At 43.1% G+C, this 25,224-nt stretch overlaps 3 protein-coding genes across 12 annotated transcripts in view; 1 reads left to right on the top strand and 2 right to left on the bottom strand.

Moving 5' to 3' along the window:
* DHX33 (DEAH-box helicase 33) overlaps window positions 1-3,221 on the bottom strand; it is a 28,636-nt gene extending 25,415 nt beyond the window's left edge. The window contains exon 1 of one of the 2 annotated variants that reach the window (XM_032138392.2): window positions 2,855-3,221. In XM_032138392.2, the coding sequence (XP_031994283.1) occupies window positions 2,855-3,143 (289 nt within the window). In that variant the 5' untranslated portion in view covers window positions 3,144-3,221. The remainder of the gene's footprint in view (window positions 1-2,854) is intronic. The other variant, XM_032138393.2, reaches the window with a different exon arrangement.
* A 5,381-nt stretch (window positions 3,222-8,602) lies between these two features.
* DERL2 (derlin 2) lies at window positions 8,603-20,927 on the bottom strand. Of its 3 annotated transcripts, none has more exons than XM_058431442.1 (7): window positions 20,781-20,923; window positions 19,855-19,917; window positions 17,120-17,193; window positions 15,597-15,690; window positions 14,686-14,881; window positions 14,353-14,443; window positions 8,603-9,108 (listed from the first exon to the last, which is right to left on the bottom strand). In XM_058431442.1, exons 1-7 carry the CDS (start codon window positions 20,871-20,873, stop codon window positions 9,003-9,005), a joined length of 717 nt encoding a protein of 238 aa, XP_058287425.1. In that variant the 5' UTR covers window positions 20,874-20,923; the 3' UTR covers window positions 8,603-9,002. The 3 variants fall into 3 exon arrangements, with proteins under 3 accessions (XP_058287425.1, XP_031996053.1, XP_058287426.1); XM_032140162.2 differs by having other exon boundaries at window positions 19,855-19,920; window positions 20,781-20,920; XM_058431443.1 differs by lacking the exons at window positions 8,603-9,108; window positions 14,686-14,881; window positions 15,597-15,690; window positions 17,120-17,193 and having other exon boundaries at window positions 14,378-14,443; window positions 19,855-19,920; window positions 20,781-20,927.
* A 41-nt stretch (window positions 20,928-20,968) lies between these two features.
* Window positions 20,969-25,011, top strand: MIS12 (MIS12 kinetochore complex component). 7 transcript variants are annotated; one of them, XM_032140166.2, is made up of 3 exons: window positions 20,969-22,215; window positions 23,205-23,600; window positions 23,834-25,011. In XM_032140166.2, exon 3 carries the CDS (start codon window positions 23,874-23,876, stop codon window positions 24,489-24,491), a length of 618 nt encoding a protein of 205 aa, XP_031996057.1. In that variant the 5' UTR covers window positions 20,969-22,215; window positions 23,205-23,600; window positions 23,834-23,873; the 3' UTR covers window positions 24,492-25,011. The 7 variants fall into 7 exon arrangements, with proteins under 7 accessions (XP_031996057.1, XP_058287427.1, XP_058287428.1 ...); XM_058431444.1 differs by having other exon boundaries at window positions 20,969-22,033; XM_058431445.1 differs by having other exon boundaries at window positions 20,969-21,763.
* Window positions 25,012-25,224: the final 213 nt, after the last annotated feature.

The raw sequence follows: 25,224 nt of genomic DNA on the forward strand, positions 1-25,224 counted from the left end.
CTGAGCGTTGCTAAAGTAAAATACAAAATGCTTGGAACCAGAAGTGTTTTGAACTTTGGATTCTTTCAAGTCTTGTAATATTTGCATTATACTCACTGGCTGAGTATTTTAAATGTGAAAATCTGAAGTCCTGAATGCTCCCAAATCCAAAGCTTTTTGAGCACCTGACATAACGCGCAAAGGAAATGCTCCTTGGAGCCCATTCTGGATTTTGGATTTTCAGATTTGGGATGTTCAACCTATAATTTGGCTGTGCATGAGCAAACCTGAGTTTACAGTGTAGCCGAAATGCACCTAAGCACCAGTACTACCATCGATCTTTTTTCTTGTTTTTGCAGCCTTTCTTGTCTCTATCCTACTGAGTTCTTCCCCTCAACCTCTGAATACAGACAGTCCCTGTCTTAGAACTGTTCGACTTCAGGATGGAGCAAAAGTCAAAATCGTAAAGTAGAAACTGTACTTTTGAGTACCCACACAACTGTTTGTCACTTTCAGTATGGTATTCAATAAATTACATGAAATATTCAAGACTTTATCATAAAATAGGTTTCATGTTAGATAATATCACCCAACCATAGGCTAATGTACATGTTCCAAGCACACTGAAGGTAGGCTGGGCATATTAAATGCATTTCCAACTTAGGATATTTTCGACTTATGAGGATGGGTGGGTTCATCCACACATAACCCCATCCTAAATTGAGCAGCATCTGCAAAGTTTCTCTCAGCTTCCCTCCTTTTTCCTCAAAACAGAAGCCTGCTCCCCCTGCTTTCAGCCCTCAGCTCAATGACAAATCAGCTGTTACCCACACAGCTTTGTTGAAATAGCTCTTGATGGGATCCACGATCAATAGTGTCAGAGATCGTCTGTGAAAGTCGTGAAAAATTTTATGAGAGGAAATTTATGCAAGAAATGTTTTACAATTTAAAAGTTATTAGGCCTCCTGAATGCTTTATAAAATGTCACTATAACTCTTAGCTGTACAACTTGCCTGCTTTGCAGCCAGGTAAAACCTAGGACACATGGAGCCAAATGCTGAAATAAGCCAGACTTTATCTGCACTTCTGTCTTAGGTCCTAGGCTGTACACCTAGCGCATAATTAAAATCCCAAACTTACCAAGGTTTTCAACAAAGGTAAAGTTGCTAAAAGTTAACAGTGTAACATGTATTTAAAACTATTGAAGAGACAGTTTATGTGCAAGGTGTGTAAGGAAAGTAAAATACACTTTTGGTAAAAAGATTATAAGGAGGGATAAGAATGCACATTTTTACCTATGTTAAAAGGTTAAATAATTGTTTTGGGGGGGGGGGGCGGGCCAGGCGCGGTGGCTCACGCCTGTTTCTATATCAACCAATGGGACCTAGTAAAAAGCGCCGCTAAAAAACTTAAGGCTAAAAAGCTAAGGGAGTACCAAAAACACCAAATGGACTCCTGGTTTGAAAACAAAATCATAGCATGGGTCATCCCATTCCTGGGCCCTCTCCTAATAATATGCCTGGGACTAATGTTCTTACCTTGCCTAATCTTTTTCAAAGATTTTTAACTGACAGGATCATGGCCATTTCACAAACAACTACCCAAAAACATCTGCAGACGGCATTGCTCCTAGTCAAGCCGAGACCAGGAAACTCTCCGTCCCCTCGTTAGTAGGAAGTAGTCAGAAAGGACATGCCGTCCCTCCTCCTTTTTATAACTATAGGGTCTGGATTGACAAAGCAGGAGCATCACCATCTTGGACAAGCCCCTCATTCAGAAGTTCACCTTAATAAAAAACCGCCTAAATCCAAACGGCCTCAGCCTAATGGCTAAGGTCAGCACGACCATAAACCACAAATAACATCTCCAGCCAGAAACATTCCAAACTCCTCTCCGACCAGAGACATGTTAACGGATAACCCCACTCTGGCCGGGAATATGCCAGCCGGGAGATAAACCCCCTCGGGCCGGAAAAATGTCTGCCCCAAGATAATCTCCCCTCCTCCCAAAAAGAGCCCAACCTCGCCAAAAACTTCTCCACACATATAAACATTCCAAGCTTGTGATAAGCCCCCTCACCCTAAAACCAATATATACTCGTAGTCTGTAAGAGAAAGGGCTCCTGACCGAAATCGGCCAGGAGCGCCTCTCAGGTTTTAACTAAAGAAAACCAGTCTTTAACTGCCAGCTGCGTTTCGTGTTTCTTTCCTTTCCTTTTTCTTTAACTCTTACAAATAGCTCACATCCAAATCCAGTGGGCATCACATCCAAGTCCAGTATAACTGGACTTGACTGCTGCATCTGCTCACTCCCTATTCCTTTGACTAGCAGCACTCATGAGTTTCCTTCTCCTCTTTGGCTGCTCATCCTTTCCGTCCTTCAGTATCTCCTCTAACACGCTGGGGATCATAAACCCCTTGAAATCAGTCCCTGCCCCACAACTCTGCCTCTTTTCGTGCACCAGAAACTACACCTTCCCTTTTGACCGGAATGTGTTCAGGTTCCCATCTCTCAAACAGGCTTTCCCCCCTGCCTAGAATGACCTCCCTCCCACATGACCTCCCCAGCCGCCTCCTCACAAACTGGGTCAGATCCACTCTTCTAAGCTCCGCAAGCCCCCGGTACGTCTCTCTACCCTTTTACACGGAAGGTGAGTCTTTGCCTACACAGTCGGTCACTCTCACCGGGCTGTCCAGCGCCTCCAGGGCAGGGCTGCCGGACTCTTCTTCGAGGCCCCTCTCCAGGTCTGGCCCAGAAAAGGTATTCAGGTTTGTTGAAGCCACGGACGAAAGGGATTGAGAGGCACGTAAGAAAAACTGCTCTAGCTAAGCCACGGACGAAGTGCAAGGAAGAGCCCGCCGGCGCGGCCACTCACCGATGAGGACCGCGTTGTCCAGGTTTCGGAGCTGGGCCAACAGTTGCCCCCGCGCCTGGAAGATGGGCAGACTCCGGCGCTGCAGCTCCACAGCTTCAGGGTAGGGACTGGCCGAGGGCTGGGCCAGGGGCGGCTGCTGCCTCCGGCCTCCTCCTGCACCTCTGCCGCCGCTGCCCGCAGTCAGCAGCATCACCACTTGCCTCCCGGGAGGGAAGGACCCAGCGCGGCTCGGAGGTCCAGAGCCCGGCCGGAATCTCTTGGCCGGCGGGAAGCCCGCCTCCTCCGGCATGTCGGGAGGGCACCGCGGCGGGAGGCGCAAGCGCCGGCAGCTCCTGCCCCCTCTCAGGTGCAGACAACAGGCGCGCACAACAGGAAAAGGCCGAGTACAACGGAAACACAGGATGTAGGTCCTTGGGATGTAGTTTGTTAAGAGGTTTTTCTTTTTGTTTGAGATGGAGTTTCGCTCGTTGCCCAGGCTGGAGTGCAATGGCGCGATCTCGGCTCACCGCAACCTCCGCCTCCTGAGTTCAAGCAATTCTCCTGCCTCAGCCTCCCAAGTAGCTGGGATTACAGGCGTGCGCCACCGCCCCGGCTAATTTTGTATTTTTAGTACAGACGGGGTTTCTCCATGTTGGTCAGGCTGGTCTTGAACTCCCGACCTCAGGTGATCCGCCTGCCTCGGCCTCCCAAAGTGCTGGGATTATAGGCGTGAGCCACCGCGCCTGGCCCATTGTTTTGTTCTAGTAGCATTACTTCTTTTCAGTAAACCCGCGTTTTCCCCTTCTCTGTCCAAATAACAGTCACTCTTCAAGGAAAGTACTTAATTCTGTAAAACCAATGAGAAGCGCAAACGTGCATTGTCTAATCCTCTAAACAACTTATAAGTTATGTGGTATATACTGGTTATTAGATTATCTCTAATTTACAGATAAAGAAATTGAGTCATCTTAGTCATTCAGATGTCCCCAAATCATAATCTTGTGATCATCTTGTGTTACAGAAAGGAATACCAATTCTGATATACATGAATTTAACTCAGAAAATGACTACTCCAACGAATGTGGTCGCCTCCAGTAATACAAGCAGAGAAAGGAGGGAGTTAATGAAACTAAAATTGTCTTTTATTTTTCCTTTCCCCCAACCATTCCAGCCAGACTCTCAAGTTCTCTACATGGCTGTGCAACCCCATCATAGACTTCAATGAAGATTCACAACTGCAGCAGAAAAAAGTAGGATTATAACTAGTTCTTCCTTACCCTCCTAAAAGTTCTTAGATGATTTGCTAATTTACCACAGAGAATGCCAAGTAGCTGTTTGCTCTTACAGGAAATGTGATTTCCAGAGAATACACCGTAAGCTTCAGCTCATGTGAAGGGCATCATGAAACTCGTCCTGTTAAATATCTCCCTTCCCATGATTCATGAGAGAGCTAGTCTAAAAACAAAAAACCTCCCCTTTCCTCCAGGTCGGAGATAATTTTCCTCTAGTTGCTGACAGTTTGGTGACCAGGCATTACTGAAAATGTGCACGTTGAACCAGCAGCGGATTTGTGTTTAAGAATACACTGACAAATTTTCACTTCCTACCCTGAAATATTTAGAAAGGCAACCCAAAACTACAAGGGATAATAAATGTTAACTCTCAAATTATGGACTTTGCGTAAAGACATCCCAGTCCTTTTACCCAGTGTGCTTTCCAGCGTAACTTTAGGAGTCCGATGTTCCAAATGATTACAATAATTTAGGTAATGTAAATGGGTGGACTTATTTCTTGATGGAGCACATGCCACCTCTAGATGCAGCCACTAATCATTTCTAGGCAATGGCTGTCATGTAGACCTATTGTTGCCAGATCTTCCAATTTTCTCAAGAAAAGCCAAAAGTGAAGATTTTTACCTGTCCATGTTAAATACAGGCTTAAACTTAAAAAAAAAAGTACTGTCAAAACAAAGCACATAGGTAGGTAACCAATCTGTAGGTAACTCATCCATAATCTCTGGTCTAATGATCCAGCTATTCTGTAGCCTCAAAGCTAAGAGGACAAAAGAGTTGAAAAATTAAGTCCTATATATGCATCAAGCCATGCTGCCCACATTTCTCCCATTGGTAGACTGAAATCTGCTGTTTCTCCTGAAGAAGTCTCTTGGGGTTCACCAGCTTTCATATGTAGATACTGACAAGCTAATAACTATGCAAAGAATATCCTGGTTCTTCCTTCAAAAGACGAAGTGTCAGACACATTTCATTTTTAACTTGTCTGGGATGGTCTGTGGACTTAACTGGTCTGATCACGACCATAACAGCTGGTGGTCACCTTTGCTGTTTTTTTTTTTTTGAGACGGAGTCTCGCTCTGTCGCCCAGGCTGGAGTGCAGTGGCGCAATTTCGGCTCACTGCAAGCTCCGCCTCCCGGGTTCACGCCATTCTCCTGCCTCAGCCTCCCGAGCAGCTGAGACTACAGGGGCCCGCCACCACGCCCGGCTAATTTTTTTTGTATTTTTAGTAGAGACGGGGTTTCACCGTGGTCTCGATCTCCTGACCTCATGATCCACCCGCCTTGGCCTCCCAAAGTGCTGGGATTACAAGCGTGAGCCACCGCGCCCGGCCTCACCTTTGCTTTTCTGACCACCAAATCACTGCCCTTGATCATGTTCAGTTTCCCTCTATCCCACTTTCAGAGACAACCACAAACTTCAGCAACTAGGCTCAAGCTTGCATGCATACACTTTAATCCCTCTATAATTAAAAATACCAGATAATACTTTGCTGATCAATAAACAAAGGTATTTATTCAGCACCCATGTGCCAAGCACTGTGCTAGGCACTGTGGTGGATACAAAAATTAAGACATGGTCCCTGCCCTTAAGGAGCTTACATTCTCATGAGGGAGACAAGACTAATATACACGTACCAGTACAAGACAATATATAATTTGGCGTAAGAGTATGTCATACAGACTTGAAGCTTTATAGGGATTCAGAGACAGACAATAAAATAGGCCTTAGAGTCAAGATTTTTTGAGGAATCAGGAACAAGGCCAGGCCTTGAAGAACTGAAGAGACTTAAGTTGAGGTCCCTGTTAGGTAGAAGTGGGAGTAAAGTTAAGAAAAAAACAAGTACGCACATAATGTAGGGGCTTACTAAGAAGTCACTGTGGATTTCTGAGCAGAGGAGTGACTTGATCATCCAAGATTCAACAATTTTATTGCAAACTCATAAAATATGGTTAAGTAGCCTGGAGACATCCTACAGAACACAGAAAATAATGGCAGGATCATGACTAACAACATAGCTGGAACTCACCTGTCAAAGAAAAACAGCTACAACATAAAACCCTGGCAGGATAGATGACAATACTTCTAGGAAACCCATTAGTCAACATGGCAATAGCTCCAATGCTTCCTTATTTTCAGAGGCCCCAGAGGTGGAGGGTTTCATTATCCAGACCCAGGACTTAGGTGTTCTGCTTCTAGAGACTACACAATAGGTATGAAAGATATGAGGACATACAAGAGTGACACAGAAAAAACAAGTGGAAGAGAGAAACAAATAGAAATCCATACTGGAAAAAAACGCACCGAAATGTATATAAAATGTATCTCCTAAGGAGATGCAATTTGTATGTCCATTTATTTTTAAATGAACGTATACCATATTTCCATAACAAACCCAAAACACTATGCTTTAGCCAAGTGTGCTTTTCAGTATTACTAGAAGAATCCAGGAATCCCTCAAATTATGTGTAAAGTTAGTTGGTCACAAAATTCCACGTATCAAATCTCACTTTTAGTTTATTTGCATTGTGAAAGGGAAGTGTGTTCTGGAAGAACTAAGATTGAGAGGTAAATTGCGGGGAAAGGAAGGACTTTTCCTTATGTCCATTCAAGCACAGGTATCCTGTCAAGCAACACAGGGCTAGGAATGGTGGTTGTAGGGCTGGCCAAACTGATGAGATGATTGAAATTACCCCTGCTCAGGACACAGTGTAGTCGCACAGCAGGGCATCCTGCCACTGGGAACTTGCACCCTATAAAATCGGAGAAACCAAAAACCCTGTAACTGCCTGCCTTTAGGCTGTACATTCAAAATGTATTTCCTGTTTTACCCAGTCATTAATGTATACAGATATTCCCTACTTAAATGAACAGTGAGTGAACAGATTTTAGGATTAGCATTTTACCACAAAAATGCCATTCATTGCATAACTCCAACTCAGGGAGAACAAATAAAACTAGAGAAACTCATTTCTAGCCCAAAAACAATTTAAAAAAAAAACAAAAAACAAAACTCCAACAAATGTCACTGATAAAGCGTTCTTGAGCAAAAACAAGATAGGATAAAACTTAAGAATCCCATAAGGATTATGCTAAGATTGGCTTTTAAACTTTAAAAACCTTTTTTAAACTGCTTAAAGAAAAAGCAGTCCCATAGACCCAGGTTCCATAAAATTGCAACAATCATATTCAAAGTTATTAGCAACATGTAAAATACTTAAATACCATTAGTTATGCAATTCCTTTTAAAGACATTAAAACACTTTTCACTTCAAAAAAATCTGAAAATTCCTATTTAGGATGTCCATTATGTTTAAGCCTATGTCTGTCTTTCTGAGGACAATCTCACATTCTGGAAAGCTACCCCTTAACAAAGGTTGAATGAACTACTACTAACAATCCACTTTTGGGAAAGGGACCTGTGCCTACACACTGTTAATGAAAGCTGTCTGGAATCATCTCTTTCCTAGGGGTGCTCTTGACTTTTCCAGGTTCTCTGAGTTACTTAAGCAAACCTGCTGAGACTCAGGGAAGACAAGATTTAGGGGAAGTATTTATTGAACCACAGCACTAAGTGTCTACTTCTGTGGACCCTGTCTAATTTCTACCTGATTGGGAAGGTAATCCAGGTACTTGGCTCTGAAAAGGTTCTTGAATTTTCATGAAGCAAACGACTAATGTTAACTAGCTGAAGACCCTGGAAGAACATATGCCTAGCTAACTGGTATCTGTTCATCTGGCTCCAAAGTCAACATTCTAACTTGGTTTCCAAATCTAATGAAAATCTGAGACCCTGTCTCTATTTTTTTTAATTAAAAAAACAAAAAACAAAAAAGGCAAAAAAAAAAAAAAAAAAAAAGGCTAGGCATGGTGGCTCATGCCTGTCATCCTAGCACTTTGGGAGGCTGAGGTTGGAGGATTGCTTGAGTCCAGGAGTTCAAGACCAGCCTGGGCAACACAGTGAGACCCCATCTCTATTTAAAAAAAAATTTTTTTTTAGTTAAAACTTTTTTAAAAATAAAAGAAAAAAAGTCTAATGAAAATCTTCCTAGTTTTCCAAAAATGTGGCCCTTACCAATCTTTCCCTGGATACTTCTTGATGGAGAAATGTAAGTAAAGCAAATAAGATGCCACATTAGCTTACAGCTGACTTTCCTATAGCTGAATTCCTACTGCTACAAGAACCATCCTCCCTCCTTTTTTTTCATGTTGTCTGACAAAGTTTGGCAAAACCCAGATGGAAAACAACATATCCAGATGACAGAAATAAATCATCTTCCTGCTGAATCTTGCATTCTGAGTTAGTAAGATGTACACAACCACAGCATGACAGCCACGTATTTCCAATCCTGAAATGAAATCCAGTTAAAAGTTGTGAAGACACAGGAAGAATAGCTGTGTAAACTGTTCTGAGCTCAGATCTACACAGAAGGGCTACAATACATTATCAGAATTTAAAAGATCACACACAAAAGCTTTAATACAGTGAGAGAAAAATGGAATTCAGTTTTATTTTGTCCTCTCTGAAACTTCCATTTACACCATGGCCTCATCTATCAAGAAGAGGAAGAAAAGGCTCTGCCTTATACCATAAAAATCAAGTACTCATGTACTTGTTAGAGGTGGCAGGATATTTGTTTCTCCAGTTTTTTGGCTCCAAGAAATTACACTTTCAGTACCAATGTAGTGAGGAACCACTGGCAAACTGTTGGAAATGTCTTCTGGATTAGTCAGTGTACCATTTCATAAAGTGCTTCTGGAGTTAAAATCTGCCAAGCTGTCAAAAGTGTCCACACTTTTGCAACAAAGGATAAAAGAATCCCAGTGAGTATCACCGAGTCCTTCCCAGCTGGGTCTCATTATTGGCACTGCTGCTTTAACCTCCGAGGCGCTGGCCCTCACCCCAGGCGAAGCCTCCTGGCCGTTCTTCAGGTAGTGGATTGTAATTTGGATCCTCATCTGGTGTATCAAAAATAGCTTTCCTAAAAGACAGGCAACAGATATAATTTGGTCCCAGAGTCATCTCAGGTCCAAAGTACTACAAGGTCAGTTCAGGCCCCACAGGGTTTCCACCAATAGGTAAGCATTACACCTGCCTGCCAATTAAACAGTTAACATCTTGGAAGAGCATCTGTAATTATTAACATTTACATTAGCTTTTATCTTTTACTGATTTTTACCACAAAAGCAATCCAAATCATATTAATTATAGAGAAGGAGGAAATAGAGATGAACAAAATATCCTAAATTCCCAGAGGTAACTATTGTCAATGTTTTAGTTATTCTTTGGGAACTTTTACATTATGTCATTGTACAAAAGTTAGATCACACTACATCTGTTTTGTAACCTTTCACATATTTATCATTAATGTTTCCTCACAACCAAGGTATCACCCAAGTGTGCATCAACAGGTGAATGAACAAAATAGGGTACATACATATAATAGAATTTTTTTTTTTTTTTTTGAGATGGGAGTCTCACTCTGTCACCCAGGCTGGAGTGCCATGGTGCGATCTCGGCTCACTGCAACCTCCGCCTCCCGGGTTCAAGCAATTCTCCTGCCTCAGCCTCCCGAGCAGCTGGGATTACAGGCGCCCGCCACCACGCCCGGCTAATTTTTGTATTTTTAGGAGGGACGGGTTTTCATCATATTGGCCAGACCGGTCTCGAACTCCTGAACTCAGGTGATCTGCCCGCCTCGGCTTCCCAAAATGCTGGGATTATAGGAATGAGCCGCTGTGCCTAGTCAACATGGTGAAACCCCGTCTCCACCAAAAATACAAAAATTAGCCTGGCGTGGTGGCGCATGCCTGTAATCCCAGCTCCTACTCAGGCGGCTGAGGCAGAAGAATCACTTGAACCTGGGAGGCGCAGGTTACAGTGAGCTGAGACTGCTCCATTGCACTCCCGCCTGGGTGACAGAGCAAGACTGTCTCAAAAAAAAGGAAGGAAATTCAGGCACATGGTACAACATGGATGAACCTTGAGGACTTTACGCTAAATGAAATAAGAAATAAGCCAGACAAAAAAGGACAAATATTGTATGATTCCACTTAGGTACACAGAGTAGTCAAATTCAAAGAAGGAAAACAGAATGGTGGTGGCTGGGGTGGGGAGTTGTTTAATGAGTACAGAGTTGCAGTTCTGCAGGATGAAGAGAGTTCTATGGATGGTGGTGATGGCAGCAGAACAGTATGAATATACTTAATGCCACTGAACATTTAAAATGAGTTAAGATGGTGAATTTTATGTTAGGTATTATTTTACCACAGAAGTTTTAAAAAATTAACAAGGTATCCCAAGAAAAATTACTGAACATAGGAGGGGATAGTAAATGTCCAAAAGACTCCCTAAGTACTATGATATAGTAATTCAAAACCTCACTAAAGAAGGAACCATTAAAGCAGCATCCTCAATTTGCACTTATATTTCTACTTGTAATCCCCCACAGTTGATAAAATTAGAAATGTATCTGAAAACTTCAAATTTATACTGGAGTCAGAAAAAAGTATACTTCAAAATGAGTTTTTAAAATTCTTACAAATTAACAATAAAAACAAACATACCAACAGAAAAAATGGGCGAAGGGCTGAATAGGCAATTCAAAAAGGAAATCCATGTGGTCAAGAAACGTGAGAATGTTTGCTCTCACAATAATCAAAGGAAAGTATATTAGAAACTGAGATCCCAGCAGGTGTGGTGGCTCATGCCTGTAATCCCAGCACTTTGGGAGGCCGAGGAGGGTGGATCACCTGAGGTCAGGAGTTCAAGACCAGCCTGACCAACATGGCAAAACCCCATCTCTACTAAAAATACAAAATTAGCCGGGTGTCGTGGCGCATGCCTATGATCCCAGCTACTCGGGAGGCTGACGCAGGAGAATTGCTTGAACCCAGGAGGTGGAGGTTGCAGTGAGCCGAGACTGAGCCACTGCACTCAAGCCTGGGTGACAGAACAAGAATCTGTTTCAAAAAAACAGCAATGACAACAAAAACAAAACTGAGATCCCTTCTACTGCCCAAACATTAGCAGGATGGGGGTGGGGGCACAGCCTGGTATAGGGAGTCAAGAGCCCCATCAAACCACGCACACATGGAGGTGGACTGACGAGATGTTAGCCCGAGTAGGATGGGGAGGCATCCCTGTAAGAGGGCAGCCTGGTCGGGGGAATCTGAGGGTAAGTGAGATGGGCAAGGCATCCATATGGGAGAGGTGGAGACTATCCCGAAAGACTGGTTACATATGAGGGGTAATTAGGTAGGTAAAACATTAATCATAATAAGAATCAGGTTAGGACAGATGGAAAGGGCATATGGAAAGGAGTGGTACATTCATACAACCAAATAATACTCAGCAATAAAAAGGAACAAATTACCAATAAATACAGGAACACAGATGAGTCTCAAAAACATTATGTTGAATGAAAGAAGCCTTATACCAAAGAGTACATGCATACTGTACGACTCCACTCATGAAGTTGTAGAACATGAAAAACTAATCTACAGAGGAACAAAATCAGAATAGCAATTGCTTCTTGTGGGACAGGTGCAACGATTGACAGGGAAGGACATCAGGGAACTTTTTGATTGATGGTAATTTTCTGTCTTGATAGATACACAGATGTGTGCATTTATAAAAACTCAGTTGACACACTCAAGATCTGTGTATTTTGTTGCACATAAATACTAAACTCTAGTTACTGATATGCATACTCAAGTATACAAGGAATTAAGTATACATATAATGGCACATACATTTTGGATTGGAAAGCTAGATGCAGAGATAGGTGTGCAATAAGAATAGGGAACTATTAATTACAGAATCTATGTGGTGGCTACATGAAGCTCACTCCAATTTTTTTCTGATTTCCTATAAGTTTGTAAATTTTCATAATAAAATACTGGAGGAAACAAATAGGAAAAAAGCTAGAATGAACCATGAGGTAGTACTAGAAATGGGAGTATAGTATAAACCCATGTTTTTAAAAATACGTAGCTCTAAAAACATACATGTGTGTACATTATCATACATACATACATATAATTCCATTGCTCTGTTCACTGAGAGGATCTGGGAATAGCAACACTCCAATAGCAATGAGCACATCTAGCACCCAGATCTTGGCCTCTAAATACCATTCTCCACTTTAAAGGAACCAGGGCTCCTTGAAGAAACAGCTGATTCTAGGACTGGATCAAGGAGAGCACAGGATGAGCCTGGTATATCTTGTGCCAGAAAACAATTGCAAAAAAAAAAAAAAAAAAAATGTGGGGTGTAGTGGCTCACACCTGTAATCTCAGTGCTTTGGGAGGCCAAGAGACAAGAGGATCACCTGAGGACTGGAGTTCAAGACTAGCCTGGGCAACACAGAGAGACCTCGTCTCCACAAAAAAAATATTTAAGAAAGAAAATAAGCAGAGCTTGGTGGTGTGCACCTGTAGTCCCAGCTACTCAGGAGGCTGAGGTGGGGGGATCACTTGAGTCCAGGGGCTTGAGTTAACAATGTGTTATGATCATACCACTGCACTCCAGCCTGGGCAATGGAGTGAGACCTGTACTGCATATGTAATTTCCTGTAGGACTGAAATTGTTCCAAAACATTTTTAAATATTCATAAACAATGAGACATCATCCTACAACTATTCAACTAGGAAAGGGTAAATAAAATGCCTCCCTTGTTTGATGAGGATGTGGGGAAATGAACAGTTATAAATGCTAGTTGAAATGGAAACTTGAACATCCATTCTGGAAGGCGTTTGGCAACAAAATAGGAATTCTACTTCTAGGAATTATCTTTTGAAAATAATCATGGATGTGTACAGAGATTTAGCTACAAGGACATTCACCACTCCAGTTACAGAAGAGAAAACCAAGCACTAATGTCAACGTCCATCAATAAGGGATTAGTATAATTACACCACATCCATACCATGGAATATCACCTGTTATAATTTTATAACACTTTGGGATGGAAAAAACAATTATGACATACTAAGTTTACAAGGTTACAAAAATTGTTTTTTGAGACAGGGTGCCACTCTGTCCCCCAGCCCGAAGTGCAGTGGTGCGATCTCGGCTCACTGCAGCCTCAACCCTCTGGGCTCAAGCAATCCTTCCACCTCAACCTCTCGAGTAGCTGGGATTACAAGCATGTGCCACCATATGCAGCTGATTTTTGGATTTTTTGTAGAGATGGGGCTTTGCCATGTTGCCCAGGCTGGTGTCAAACTCGTGAGCTCAAGTGATCCGTCTGCCTTCACCTCTCAAAGGGCTGGGATTACAGGAATGTGTTATGTTGTCCAGGCTGGAATGCAGTGGCTATGTTGAAGGCCTAGCCCAAGAATAGCAGTGGCTATTCACAGGCGCAATCATAGTGCACTACAGCCTTGCCTGGCTCAGCATTTTTTAAAAAGTACACAAAGACTGAAGAATACACATTGAAAAGTTAACAATGGTGGCCACTGCTATACCCAAGTGTCGGGATAGTGGACAATTTCACTTTCTTCTTTTTGCTTACTATCCTACAACAAACATTTTATAACAAAAACTCACGTTTTACTTCTCAATTGAGCCCTTTTTAATATGGCATCTCCCAAGGATACCAAATTCCAGAGTAGAAAGAGGTCTCATAAATCAAAGTTCTACTGCACTCCAGCCTAGGTGACAGAGCAAGACCCCATGTAAAAAAATAAAAAAGAAAGAAAGAAATCAAAGTTCTATCTCAGGAAACTGAAGTGCAAAAAAGAAAAGACTTGCTCTATGGCTGGTCAGTGGGACGGCTACACCTGGTTTCCAGTCCAAAGCTATTTCCACCCTGCTTCACTGCTTATCTCAACCACCTGCCTGGCAGGCCACAAAGTCCACCATCAGAAACTTTCATCAGTTTTGCCCATTTTGCTACCTTACTTCACTAAACGTGGACAGCAGCTTTCATAAAACCAGCAGGCTCCTACCGGAATAGGAAGTTCTAGTGGTCATCTGGAACAATTACCAGGTTACTCCCAAGATATCTTGAGCCTGTTAACGTTGGTCTTGCCACAACCCTGGCACTGTCTGCTCCTACCCAGTCCAAGTGCTCTTCAACTGTAGCCAGAATGCTCAATCTGCAAATAGTTACTGACCTGAACTATGTGTACTAGGAGTTAGGGGAGCCAAAGAAAACACAGATCATGCCCCCGGTCCTGGTTTGCCTGTAAGAGTATGTAACCTGGTGTTAAATACTCACAAAATAGATGGTGTTTTCAGAATTCTTATTCCACCAGGCTGATTGGGAAATACATCTTCCAAGAAAAAATATATGTGTCCAACTGCAATACCTAGAGTCAAGCAGAAATAAAGGATGAGGGAGAGAATTAAAATTTAGATTGCAGGTAGACCTACCAACATAAATTGCCTATATTTAGGATGAATGTCAACATAATTATTAAAAATTAATGAACTAAGATTGTAGTATTTTACAATAGGTAATACATGAAGGCCAAACAGAATAAACATGAAAAATAGTAACAAAATACTTTCACAGGTAAAATAATTTAAAAAATAGTGAGAAGAGCCTTACCCAAAAGGTCCACAATGATTGAGTTCCCCAACAACAAGGAAAACCCCATGAGCACCCAGGGCAGAAAGGGGGCTTGGAAGTTGAGAAGACCGAAGAAGTTCATGCGGACATAGGGGTTCCTTCGGCTCCACACGTAGACGAGCATTATTGTGAAGGCCTGGCCCAAGAAAACTAAGCTCACAAACAGACCAAAAAGCTAGCAGATGGCATTAAGGAAAATATCAACATTAAAAGTTTAATAGGGAAGACTGAGCAGGAGAACTAAAGATTGTATTCTAACAAAAGTTTGAATTGGAAAAGTCAAGTTGTTACATCTTTAGAATAGAAGGAAAAACACCCAGAAAATAATTACCCAGAGCAATCAGGCACAAATCTGCTTAGGCTAAATTATCGAGATTTACAGCTACTTCAAACAAATATTCTGCTTTCGTGAAGTTCTTGCCTCTTTGGAAAATGTGTTAATTCTTCGGTCAATAATTATATTAAAGCTTGCTCACGATTAACACCTTTACAGAGATGAATAAAGCTAGCTGGAACAAAACCACCTTGTCAGACCATACCATATCTAAGTCTATTGTATAGGTGAAAATTCTTTTTCTGAAAAAATAATTTATTGGTTTTGATAGCCACCAAGTAAATGTCTTACCAACTTAGTTTAAAAGTGAAGTACGCCAAGCAGTAATGATATAACTGAGTTGCTTAACAGTAACCCACCTGGGTTAAAAGTTCCTTTGACTTGCTCATCCTGTCCGACTGCTAGGCTTGGAAACTTGTCACAGAAAATGTGCTGTAAAATACATGATAGTGCCCTGAAGCTAAGATCTAGAGAACTGTGGGAAACAGATGACAAGCTTTAGGAAGAGCCAGGGTGTTCTTCAACATTTTCCCGTGTTCCATTTGTTGAAGGATACGGTCATTAAGAATCCACCAAAAAGGAACATAAATACAAAGTCTGCTGTCCGACCTCGGAAAGAGCCTTCTTCTAGCATTCGACAGTAACGATATCTTAAGTTCCAAGTTAAGAAAATATTAAGCACACGAATATGAACAAAGTAAAAATTTAATGTTATCTTGTAAGTACACCTGGATTCCATATTATTTGTAAGAAGTCAAGTCTTCATTTGTATAAGAATGCTTGAATGATAATGTGATTACTCTTTTACTTAGCATTTTAGAAAAGGTCAAGACCAGCATCATTTTTTACAAACTGTCCCTGGCTGGGAACTAATCCAGATGACACACAGACATGCTTTCAGTCCCCTATTCTTTATTTTTTTTTCTTTCGAGACGGAGTCTCACTCTGTTGCCCAGGCTGGAGTGCAATGGCGCAATCTCGGCTCACTACAAGCTCCGCCTCTCGGATTCAAGCGATTCTCCTGCCTCAGTCTCCTGAGTAGCTGGGATTAACAGTTGTGTGCCACCACGCCAGGCTATTTTTTGTATTTTTAGTAGAGAGTGGGTTTCACCACGTTGGCCAGGCTGGTCTCAAACTCCTGACCTCGTGATCCACCGCCTTGGCCTCCCCAAGTGCTGGGATTACAGGTGTGAGCCACCGCACCTGGCCCTCCAGTCCCCTATTAAACGTTTAAAAATTTGTATTGTCTTTCCTGTGCTCAGCCACACCTTAATCTGCACCACCTTTGCTTTCCAACATCCTAACTTGGAAGAAATCCACAGCAAGAAGCCCTGTGTGCTAAACTACTTTTCCAGGCCTGGCAGGTTGAGCACCTCAGTCAATAAAGATGAATTATGATGAGAAAAAACTTTATTGGAAACTTATCAGAATGATATCCTACATAGGATTTAAAATGGATTCCTGCCATCCTCAGGAAGCAATGCAGCTGCAGATGAGTTGAACTGTAACTCCCTCTTAATACAGAGGGCAGGGGTGGAGGAAGAATGCCCTGCTCCATGGCTCCAATTGCCATTGGATCAGAGCTGGGGTTTTCCTTTCAACAAACTGGAACTTGACAAGCCCAGCAGACACAACCACTGTCTTTCAGCCAGTAGTTCCAGCAACCAGGACCCAAGGAGATCTCAAGTTCCCACTCCTCATGAACCCACTCCAAAACTTATGCCCAAATTCTGCTAAATTATCATTGTATTCAGGTTGGTTTACTGCTTTGTACCTGTTGGTGTTACTGTGGAGGTATGCCTCCATTAAATCAATTCTCCCCTCCCTTGATCAGATTTGTAAGTAACAAAAAAGCAGAAGTGCTATCTTTTTATGGTTAAAACCTCCCATTTGAACAAACAGTGACCTACAAACATTTTCAAAACATTACTACCTAACCAACTACTTTATGTACCACTGACCCAGAAATTATAGCTAAGATGGTACCAAAAACAAATAACAGGATTAAAAGTTTCAACTTAATTTTTTACTTCCTAAGAAAACAAAGTTTTGATGCTGACCCCATTTAATAAAGGATACAGAAAAATCATGTTAAATAAAAAATTGAATCCGACTGGCCCAAAAAATAAGAAGTTGGTGATTAATCTCCATATCTGTTAAAAAAAAAAATCAAGAGAAAGATGTATTAAGTAAAATAAATTACCAGGAAACAGTTCCATATTAATACAAAAGAAACATCCTATGACTGCGATGGTTGAGAAGCCTTGGACAGAGTGATATTCTGTTCTGAAACAAAAACGGCGGCATATAATCTGATGTTAGATTTCTTTTGCTGTTTTAGTTCAAAGTCTGAAAGACATCATTGGGACTGTGACATTTGTAATACTAGGACAGAAAATTTTAAATTGTGATCGTCTTATGGAGAAAGTTTGGTGGAAAGACTAGGTTAATCTGCAGAACAGAAAACAGTGCTTTCATATGTAGTATCATCATAGAATAAACAGAACTGACACACCAGAGAAAAACTTCAGGGTCTAATATAAATTGCTGAGAAATGTTTACATTAGGCGGTCAGAAACATCTAAAAGAAAGGAAATTTTTTTTTTTTTTTTAATTAAAACTTAAAAAAAAAAAAAAAAAAAAAAAAGACAGGTTCTCACTATGTTGCCCAGGCTGACTCAAACTCCTGGCCTTAAGGGATCATCCACCTCAGCCTCCCAAACTGCTGGGATTACAGGCATGAGCCACTGCACCTGGCCAGAAGGGAAAATTCTAAGGCAAATACCCAAGTTCTAGTCTGAACAAATGGCCAACTCCCTGTAAGAACTAATGCTCTAATAATTAGAGTCTACTTGGGAGATACAAGAACACTCTTTTTTTTTTTTTTTTTTTTTTTTTTGAGACAGAGTCTCGCTGTCGCCTAGGCTGGAGTACAGTGGCGCAATCTCGGCTCACTGCAACTTCTGCCTCCCATTTCAAGCAATTCTCCTGCCTCAGCCTCCCAAGTAGCTGAGATTACAGGTGTGCACCACCATGCCAGGCTAATTTTTTTTATTTTTAGTAGAGGCAGGGTTTCATCATGTTGGCCAGGCTGGTCTCAAACTCCTGACCTTGTGATCTGCCTGCCTCAGCTTCCCAAAGTGCTGGGATTACAGGCGTGAGCCACCGCACCCTGCCAAACACTCACTTTCTTGCTGGAAACCCTGATACACCCTTCCCTACCCAACCTCTCCACACCCACAGTAACCACTCACAACTGTAGAGTGCTTAACATTTTAAAATGTCTACTATCTCTTGTGATCCTGTGAGACAAGCAGGCTACCTCCAATTCACAGAAGACTAGTTATTCAGCTAAAAGTTGAACTTTTAAATGTCCTGACCAAGGACCTGCAGGAGTAGATGGAAACTCTGATGGCAAATCTAGAACTCCTAACTCCAAATGCACAGTGTCATCAAGAGTTTAACCCCAGGCAGAGTAAAGCCAAGCAAGCCATGTAGGAAGCAAGACGTAGTTGGATGGAACTACAGCTACATGTGAGTATTGTGGGAACACAGTGACAAGAGATGACAGGACTGCTTTACAAATCACTAAATTCTTGAGAATTGCTATTAAAGTTCAAACAATTCAGTTCTACATATTAATTATCCAGATTTTAGAGTCCTCATCCTAGTGAGGAGACAAGCATACACTGACTGCAAAGTAAGTGAGAGATACTCTAAAACAAAGGAGAATGAGTACATAAAGGTTACACAAAAGCTGTGTTTTGAAAGGCAACCTAGAGTTCAATGGATATAAAGTGAATGAAACACATTTGAGACAGACCGAACAGCATATGTAGAGGCACAATTATTGGCTTTTGGGTCTCTCCCCTACTCCAACTATGGTAACATCATCCTGGAACAGAAAAACCCATCTCTCTTTTAGCATTTTATTTTGAGACAGAGTTTCGCTCTTGTCTCCCAGGCTGGAGTGCAATGGCACAATCTCGGCTTACTGCAACCTCCGCCTCCCGGGTTCAAGTGATTCTCCTGCCTCAGCCTCCCCAGTAGCTAAGATTACAGGCATGTGTCATCACGCCTGGCTAATTTTTGTATTTTTAGTAACAGACAGGGCTTTACCATGTTAGCCAGGCTGGTCTCGAACTCCTGACCTCAGGTGATCTGCCTGCCTCAGCCTCCCAAAGTGCTGGGATTACAGGCGTGAGCCACTGCGCCCAGCCTCTTTTGGCATTTTAATCACTGGAAAGGACCATCTCCCATTGTAATCTAATAAACCACCATATAGCTTTAGATGTTTGGAATTTTGTTAGTATGATCTGATCCCTGGAAGACAGATCACAATTTAAAAGCACTAACAGAATTGAGTTTCTGGACCACGGTGATAACACCAAGGTGGTGGGTGTGCCTAGGTGGTGAATGGACAAAACAAGGCTATCCCTGTGAGACAACTCCTAAGCAGCTAGCTCGTCAGTCTCCTCTCATACTACAACATTAAGTCTAAACCAGTGATACAGGAACTGGACACATCAAAACGATGCAGGGAACTTTAAAAATAAAACACAGATTTAATTCCTACCCTTGCAAATTCTAATTTGGTACTTGTTGAGGAGCTTGAGAATCTCTTCAGAGTTCCCTAAGGGATTCTCAAGTCCAACCAGGCTGCAGAATCACTGCTTTAAATCCTGACAAGACAACTTATAATCAAAGGTCCCCACTGGGTTCTTTTTTAGGATAGTGTATAACAGGATTTGCTACTAAACAGTAAGAAAAAGAAGAAACTGAAGCATTAATCACTATTGTGATGAACCACTTACTTGAAAGTGTTTAAAGATTAATTCAGGATTGAAGTACAACTGAAAAGGTGTGATCAATTCCAACTGCTGAAATAGAAAAAGAGCTTCTTAAAGCAAATCAACCAAGAAACAAAATTTCATCATTTACAACAAAGGATTAGTAGGTCTAGCAATTTCCAACTCTCGGTCACTTAGACTGATTTCCTTTAAGACTTTCTTCTTAGGCAGAGGTTGGTAAAGAATTCTCTAGAATTGGTAGAATTCTTTATATCCTCAATACCTAACACAAAAAAGTTTATGTTGCAATAGTTGAGGCTGACATGAAAAAATGAGGCAGACAGGTGGTGATATTTTAGACACAGGACAAATAAAAACAGCTGCTATGAATCTACCCACCACATGGGCACCACCTGAAACAGCTGTATGAAACAACAAAACTCACTTGAAATAACGGAGACTCGAGACCCTGCCACCGTTAGGGCTGGGTACCTCCAGCTAGCCCCTTATTATCCAGAGACCCTTTTTATTATAAGCCACTCCCCTCTCGACAGTTTCCAGCTTGCTTTCCCCATTCCTGTTTCTTCACTAAACGGACCTTTCTCTCACTAGTCACCATGGTACCACCTGGCCATTGGCAGAGCCCTCGGACACGTTTCTTGGGTGGGAGGCTCCCGCAACCCTAACCGGCCCTCATCTCTTAGAAACTTAGAAAGGTCCGGCCCTCATCTCTTAGAAACTGACCTGACCCCCCATGAAGCAGCACTCCCTTCTCAGATCACTGGATAAGCATTCTTGGCGCCAACTCGAACCCCAGAGTAATCCCTGCACGCCTCCACCCATCCCTGGGACCAGCCCCTCTGGGCCTCCCCAAGGCCCAAACCCCAGTTTCCTGAAGACCCAGTCATATCCAGCCCAGATAATGAGAAGGTGGCACTGCAGCTGCTCACCACGGCGGCGGTGGTGAGGACGCAGGCAGTGGTGTAGGCGCGGCTGACCGGTGGGATCTGCAGGTACTCCAGCCGCAAACTCTGGTACGCCATCTTCCCCACCGTCGCCTGCCCCCCCCGCCCACTTCCCCTTCCGCCAGCAGGCCCCGGCGGTGGGGCGGGCCCAAAGCCCCCCCGGCTTTAGTTTTCCCGCGGCTGCCCAATCAACGCCAAGCAACCGGCCAGCCGCCAATCCGTAGAGACCTAAGGAATGCACATCCACCAATCACGAGTTGCGTCGCCACCGCCTCCCAGCGCCCCATCTCCCCATCCTCTCTTCTCCACCAGCCAACGTCCGGGAAAAACGAGTAAATACAGGTTCCTTCTGCCAATCCCCGCCGGCCACAGCTAACTTTCCCGCCCGGCCCCTTTCTGTCATAACTGAGGTGTCCCCAGCCAGCCAATCAGGAACGCGAGAGTATCCCGCGTTTGCTTTCGCTCGCTGAGGAGCGTATCAGTCGGAATTTTGGGGAGCCAACCGCGCCGTCTGTCCCTGGCAAGCCAGCGACGGTTTAAAGGAGGTAGCGAGAAGCCTGTGTGTGCTCGAATTCATCACCCTCATGGTCGCTCCGGTAAGTGCTGCGGGGCAGCATTTTCTCTGAGGAGGAGCGGGAACGGGCGAGACTGGCTTAGGCTTCATCGCGAGGGAGCCCGGCGGCCTGTGGGTCGGCCTCACCGCGGGCGCGGGGCCCGACGGAAGCCGGGAACCGACCGGAAGCAGTTCCTGCGCTGTGGCCTCTGGGTCCTGTCCAGCGCGATCGCGGGGCCTTAGACAGCTCAACTCGTCGAGATGGCCTGGGCACCTCTGCGCTGAAACGGCAAATTCTGATCAAGCCGCATTTATTCTGCCTTCAGGAACTCTAAGTCTAGCAGAGAAGATGAGGCGGTAGAAGTTCATCAGTCAGTGCCCGAAGAGAGGTCCTAATGGGAATTCAAAGAAGGGAGTTAATCAAGGAAATATATTTTTTTGTTGATGTTTGAGATGGCGTCCACCTGTAATCCTAGCTACTTGGGAGGCTGAGCTAAGAGGATCACTTGAACTTAGGAGGCAGAGGTTGTAGCGAGCCGAGATCATACCACTGCACTCCAGCCTAGGCGAGAGAGTGAGACTGTGTCTCAAACAACAACAACAAAACAACAACAACAACAACAACAAGGAAATTAGCCAGGCATGGTGGCCTGCACCTGTTGTCCCGGCTACTTGGGAGGCTGAGGTGGGAGGATTGCTTGGGCCTGGGAGATTGAGGCTGCAGTGATCCGTGATCGTGCCACTGCATTCCAGCCTGGGCGACAGAGCGAGAACATGTCTCAAAGAAAAAAAGAAAAACAGAAAGAAATCCTACCTTACATATACAGCCAAACAGTTATAACCACTCTGTATTTAGCCATTACAAACGTAAGTTTTTATTTTATTTTATTTTATTTTTTGAGACGGAGTCTCGCTCTGTTGCCCAGGCTGGGGTGCAGTGGCGTGATCTCGGCTCACTGCAACCTTCGCCTCTCGGGTTCTAGTGATTCTCCTGCCTCAGCCTCTCGAGTAGCTGGGATTACAAGTGCCCACCATCACACCTGGGTAATTTTTGTATTTCTAGTAGAGATAGGGTTTCGCCATGTTGGCCAGGCTGGTCTCGAACTCCTGACCTCAGGTGATCCGTCCTTCTCAGCCTCCTAAAGTGCTGAGATTACAGGCATGAGCTATCGTGCTCACCCTACAAACATAAATTCTTAAGATTGGCTGCATCTTATCTTCCCATAAGATTTGACTGTACTGCTTATTGCAAATTATTTCATAAAGTGCATCCTAAATTCACCTGATAATTGAAGTAGCAGTTTGTTTTAGCTAATTGCCTTTATCTGAAGGAATAATAAAACTTCTCTTATTTCTATGACAACCATATCATTTCATCTCAGAAAAAGATGCCTAGAAGCCGGGCGCGGTGGCTCAAGCCTGTAATCCCAGCACTTTGGGAGGCTGAGGCGGGTGGATCACGAGGTCAGGAGATCGAGACCATCCTGGCTAACACAGTGAAACCCCGTCTCTACTAAAAACACAGAAAAATTAGCCGGGCGTGTTGGCGGGCGCCTGTATTCCCAGCTACTCGGGAGGCTGAGGCAGGAGAATGGCGTGAACCCAGGAGGTGGAGGTTGCGGTGAGCCGAGATCGCGCCACTGCACTCCAGCCTGGGGGACAGAGAAAGACTCCGTCTCAAAAAAAAAAAAAAAAAAAGATGCCTAGATTGAATTCCCACAATGACAAGGAGATAGGGGTTTTATTTTCCTAGATGTTTATATTTGAGAGGAATTACTCGCAGACCCTTGAAAAAACATGTCAGGGTTATAAAGCTGACAAGGGACTTACTCATCTTCTAATTGGGTTTTTTTCAGATGGCTTGGCTGGAGGACAAGCAAATTGAGGACATTGGCAACGGAGTGATCAAAATGATAGATCATGAGGCCTAAAACGAATAAGGAAAGAAGAGAAGTGGGAGAAGCTGAGAACAGAAAGAGAGGGTGGAGGGGCTGTAAATCTTGAAGATTAGGGTGTAATATGAGTATATGAGTAAGAATTGGAAGAATTGTATAGGAGGCAGAAGTCAAAAAGTAGAAGCAGTTTGGAAGAGTAGTTACAAATATCAAGAGCCAGGTGGCTAAAAGATGGAGCTATAGGTCATGGAAGCTCAAGAAACTGAGTCTCCAGGGCATTGGTTAAGTCATCTGTCTAGACTTCAAAGTTGTCTAGGATGGTAATTCAGAAGACTGTGATCTGTGCCAAAGTCACAGGTAAGGGAAGTGAACAACGAGGAGGGGAAAAGGGAGGGTATAGGCTGATGGAAGGAGCCTCAGAGAGGCAAGAGTTTATATCCTGTTGTGGAAGTGGCATCAGGTATAAAGGAACACAAACTCCTTATTTTTTATTTATTTGCTTCTTTGTTTGCTATCTGTAATGTGATTTGTTACTTCCTGCAGAAGATTTTTTTTTTTCCAAATGAATTATTTCCTTTTTACATTTGCAGGTTTTTCACAACTGAAAATAACATAGCAAAATAAGCCAAGATGTCTGTGGATCCAATGACCTACGAGGCCCAGTTCTTTGGCTTCACGCCACAAACGTGCATGCTTCGGATCTACATTGCATTTCAAGACTACCTATTTGAAGTGATGCAGGCTGTTGAACAGGTTATTCTGAAGAAGCTGGATGGCATCCCAGACTGTGACATTAGCCCAGTGCAGATTCGCAAATGCACAGAGAAGTTTCTTTGCTTCATGAAAGGACATTTTGATAACCTTTTTAGCAAAATGGAGCAACTGTTTTTGCAGCTGATTTTACGTATTCCCTCAAACATCTTGCTTCCTGAAGATAAATGTAAGGAGACACCTTATAGTGAGGAAGATTTTCAGCATCTCCAGAAAGAAATTGAACAGTTACAGGAGAAGTACAAGGCTGAATTATGTACTAAGCAGGCCCTTCTTGCAGAATTAGAAGAGCAAAAAATTGTTCAGGCCAAACTCAAACAGACATTGACTTTCTTTGATGAGCTTCAAAATATTAGCAGAGATCATGGGACTAGTGATTTTAGGGAGAGTTTGGTGTCCCTGGTTCAAAACTCCAGAAAACTACAGAACATTAGAGACAATGTGGAAAAGGAATCGAAACGACTGAAAATATCTTAATTGCTCAGTAGTCAAAAGGAGGAGCCTGTCAAAAAGTAGAATCATGAAGAATTTATACGAGTGACTGTTCAAACCAACCATACTTTTTATTAGATTTGCTTTGTCAACTCTTGTATTCTGTGTCTTCCTCTTTTTTGGTCCACTTTCCTGAGGTATGAAGTGTACTACTTTGAACTAGGCTGAAGCATCTGTTCCTTAGAGTCTTCTAATAAGTGGGAAGGGATCAAACAAAGAAGCCATGGCCAGTTAAAGATATTTGCAGAGTTATACCTTGGTCATAAGTCCTTTGTGACCTTGATTATTTTGGCTTACTCTTTGGATGAGACCAGACAAGAAAAGGGTTAAACAGGTGGCTCCTTTAGTATTATTGTTTTTGAGACAAGGTCCCCTTCTGTCACCCAGGTTAGAGTAGAGTTCAGTGGCACAATCTTGGCTCACTGCAACCTCTGTGTCCCAGGCTCAAGTGATCCTCCTGCCTCAGCCTCCCAAGTAGCTAGGACCCCAGGTGGGTGTCACCATGCTTGGCTAATTTTTTTTTTTTTTTTTTTTTTGAGACGGAGTCTCGCTCTGTCGCCCAGGCTAGAGTGCAGTGGCGCAATCTCGGCTCACTGCAAGCTCCGCCTCCCGGGTTCACACCATTCTCCTGCCTCAGCCTCTCCGAGTAGCTGGGACTACAGGCGCCCGCCACCACGCCCGGCTAATTTTTTGTATTTTTAGTAGAGACGGGGTTTCA

This window comes from Hylobates moloch, unplaced genomic scaffold (assembly GCF_009828535.3).
Source record: "Hylobates moloch isolate HMO894 unplaced genomic scaffold, HMol_V3 SCAFFOLD_19, whole genome shotgun sequence".
NCBI classification, from domain to species: domain Eukaryota; kingdom Metazoa; phylum Chordata; class Mammalia; order Primates; family Hylobatidae; genus Hylobates; species Hylobates moloch.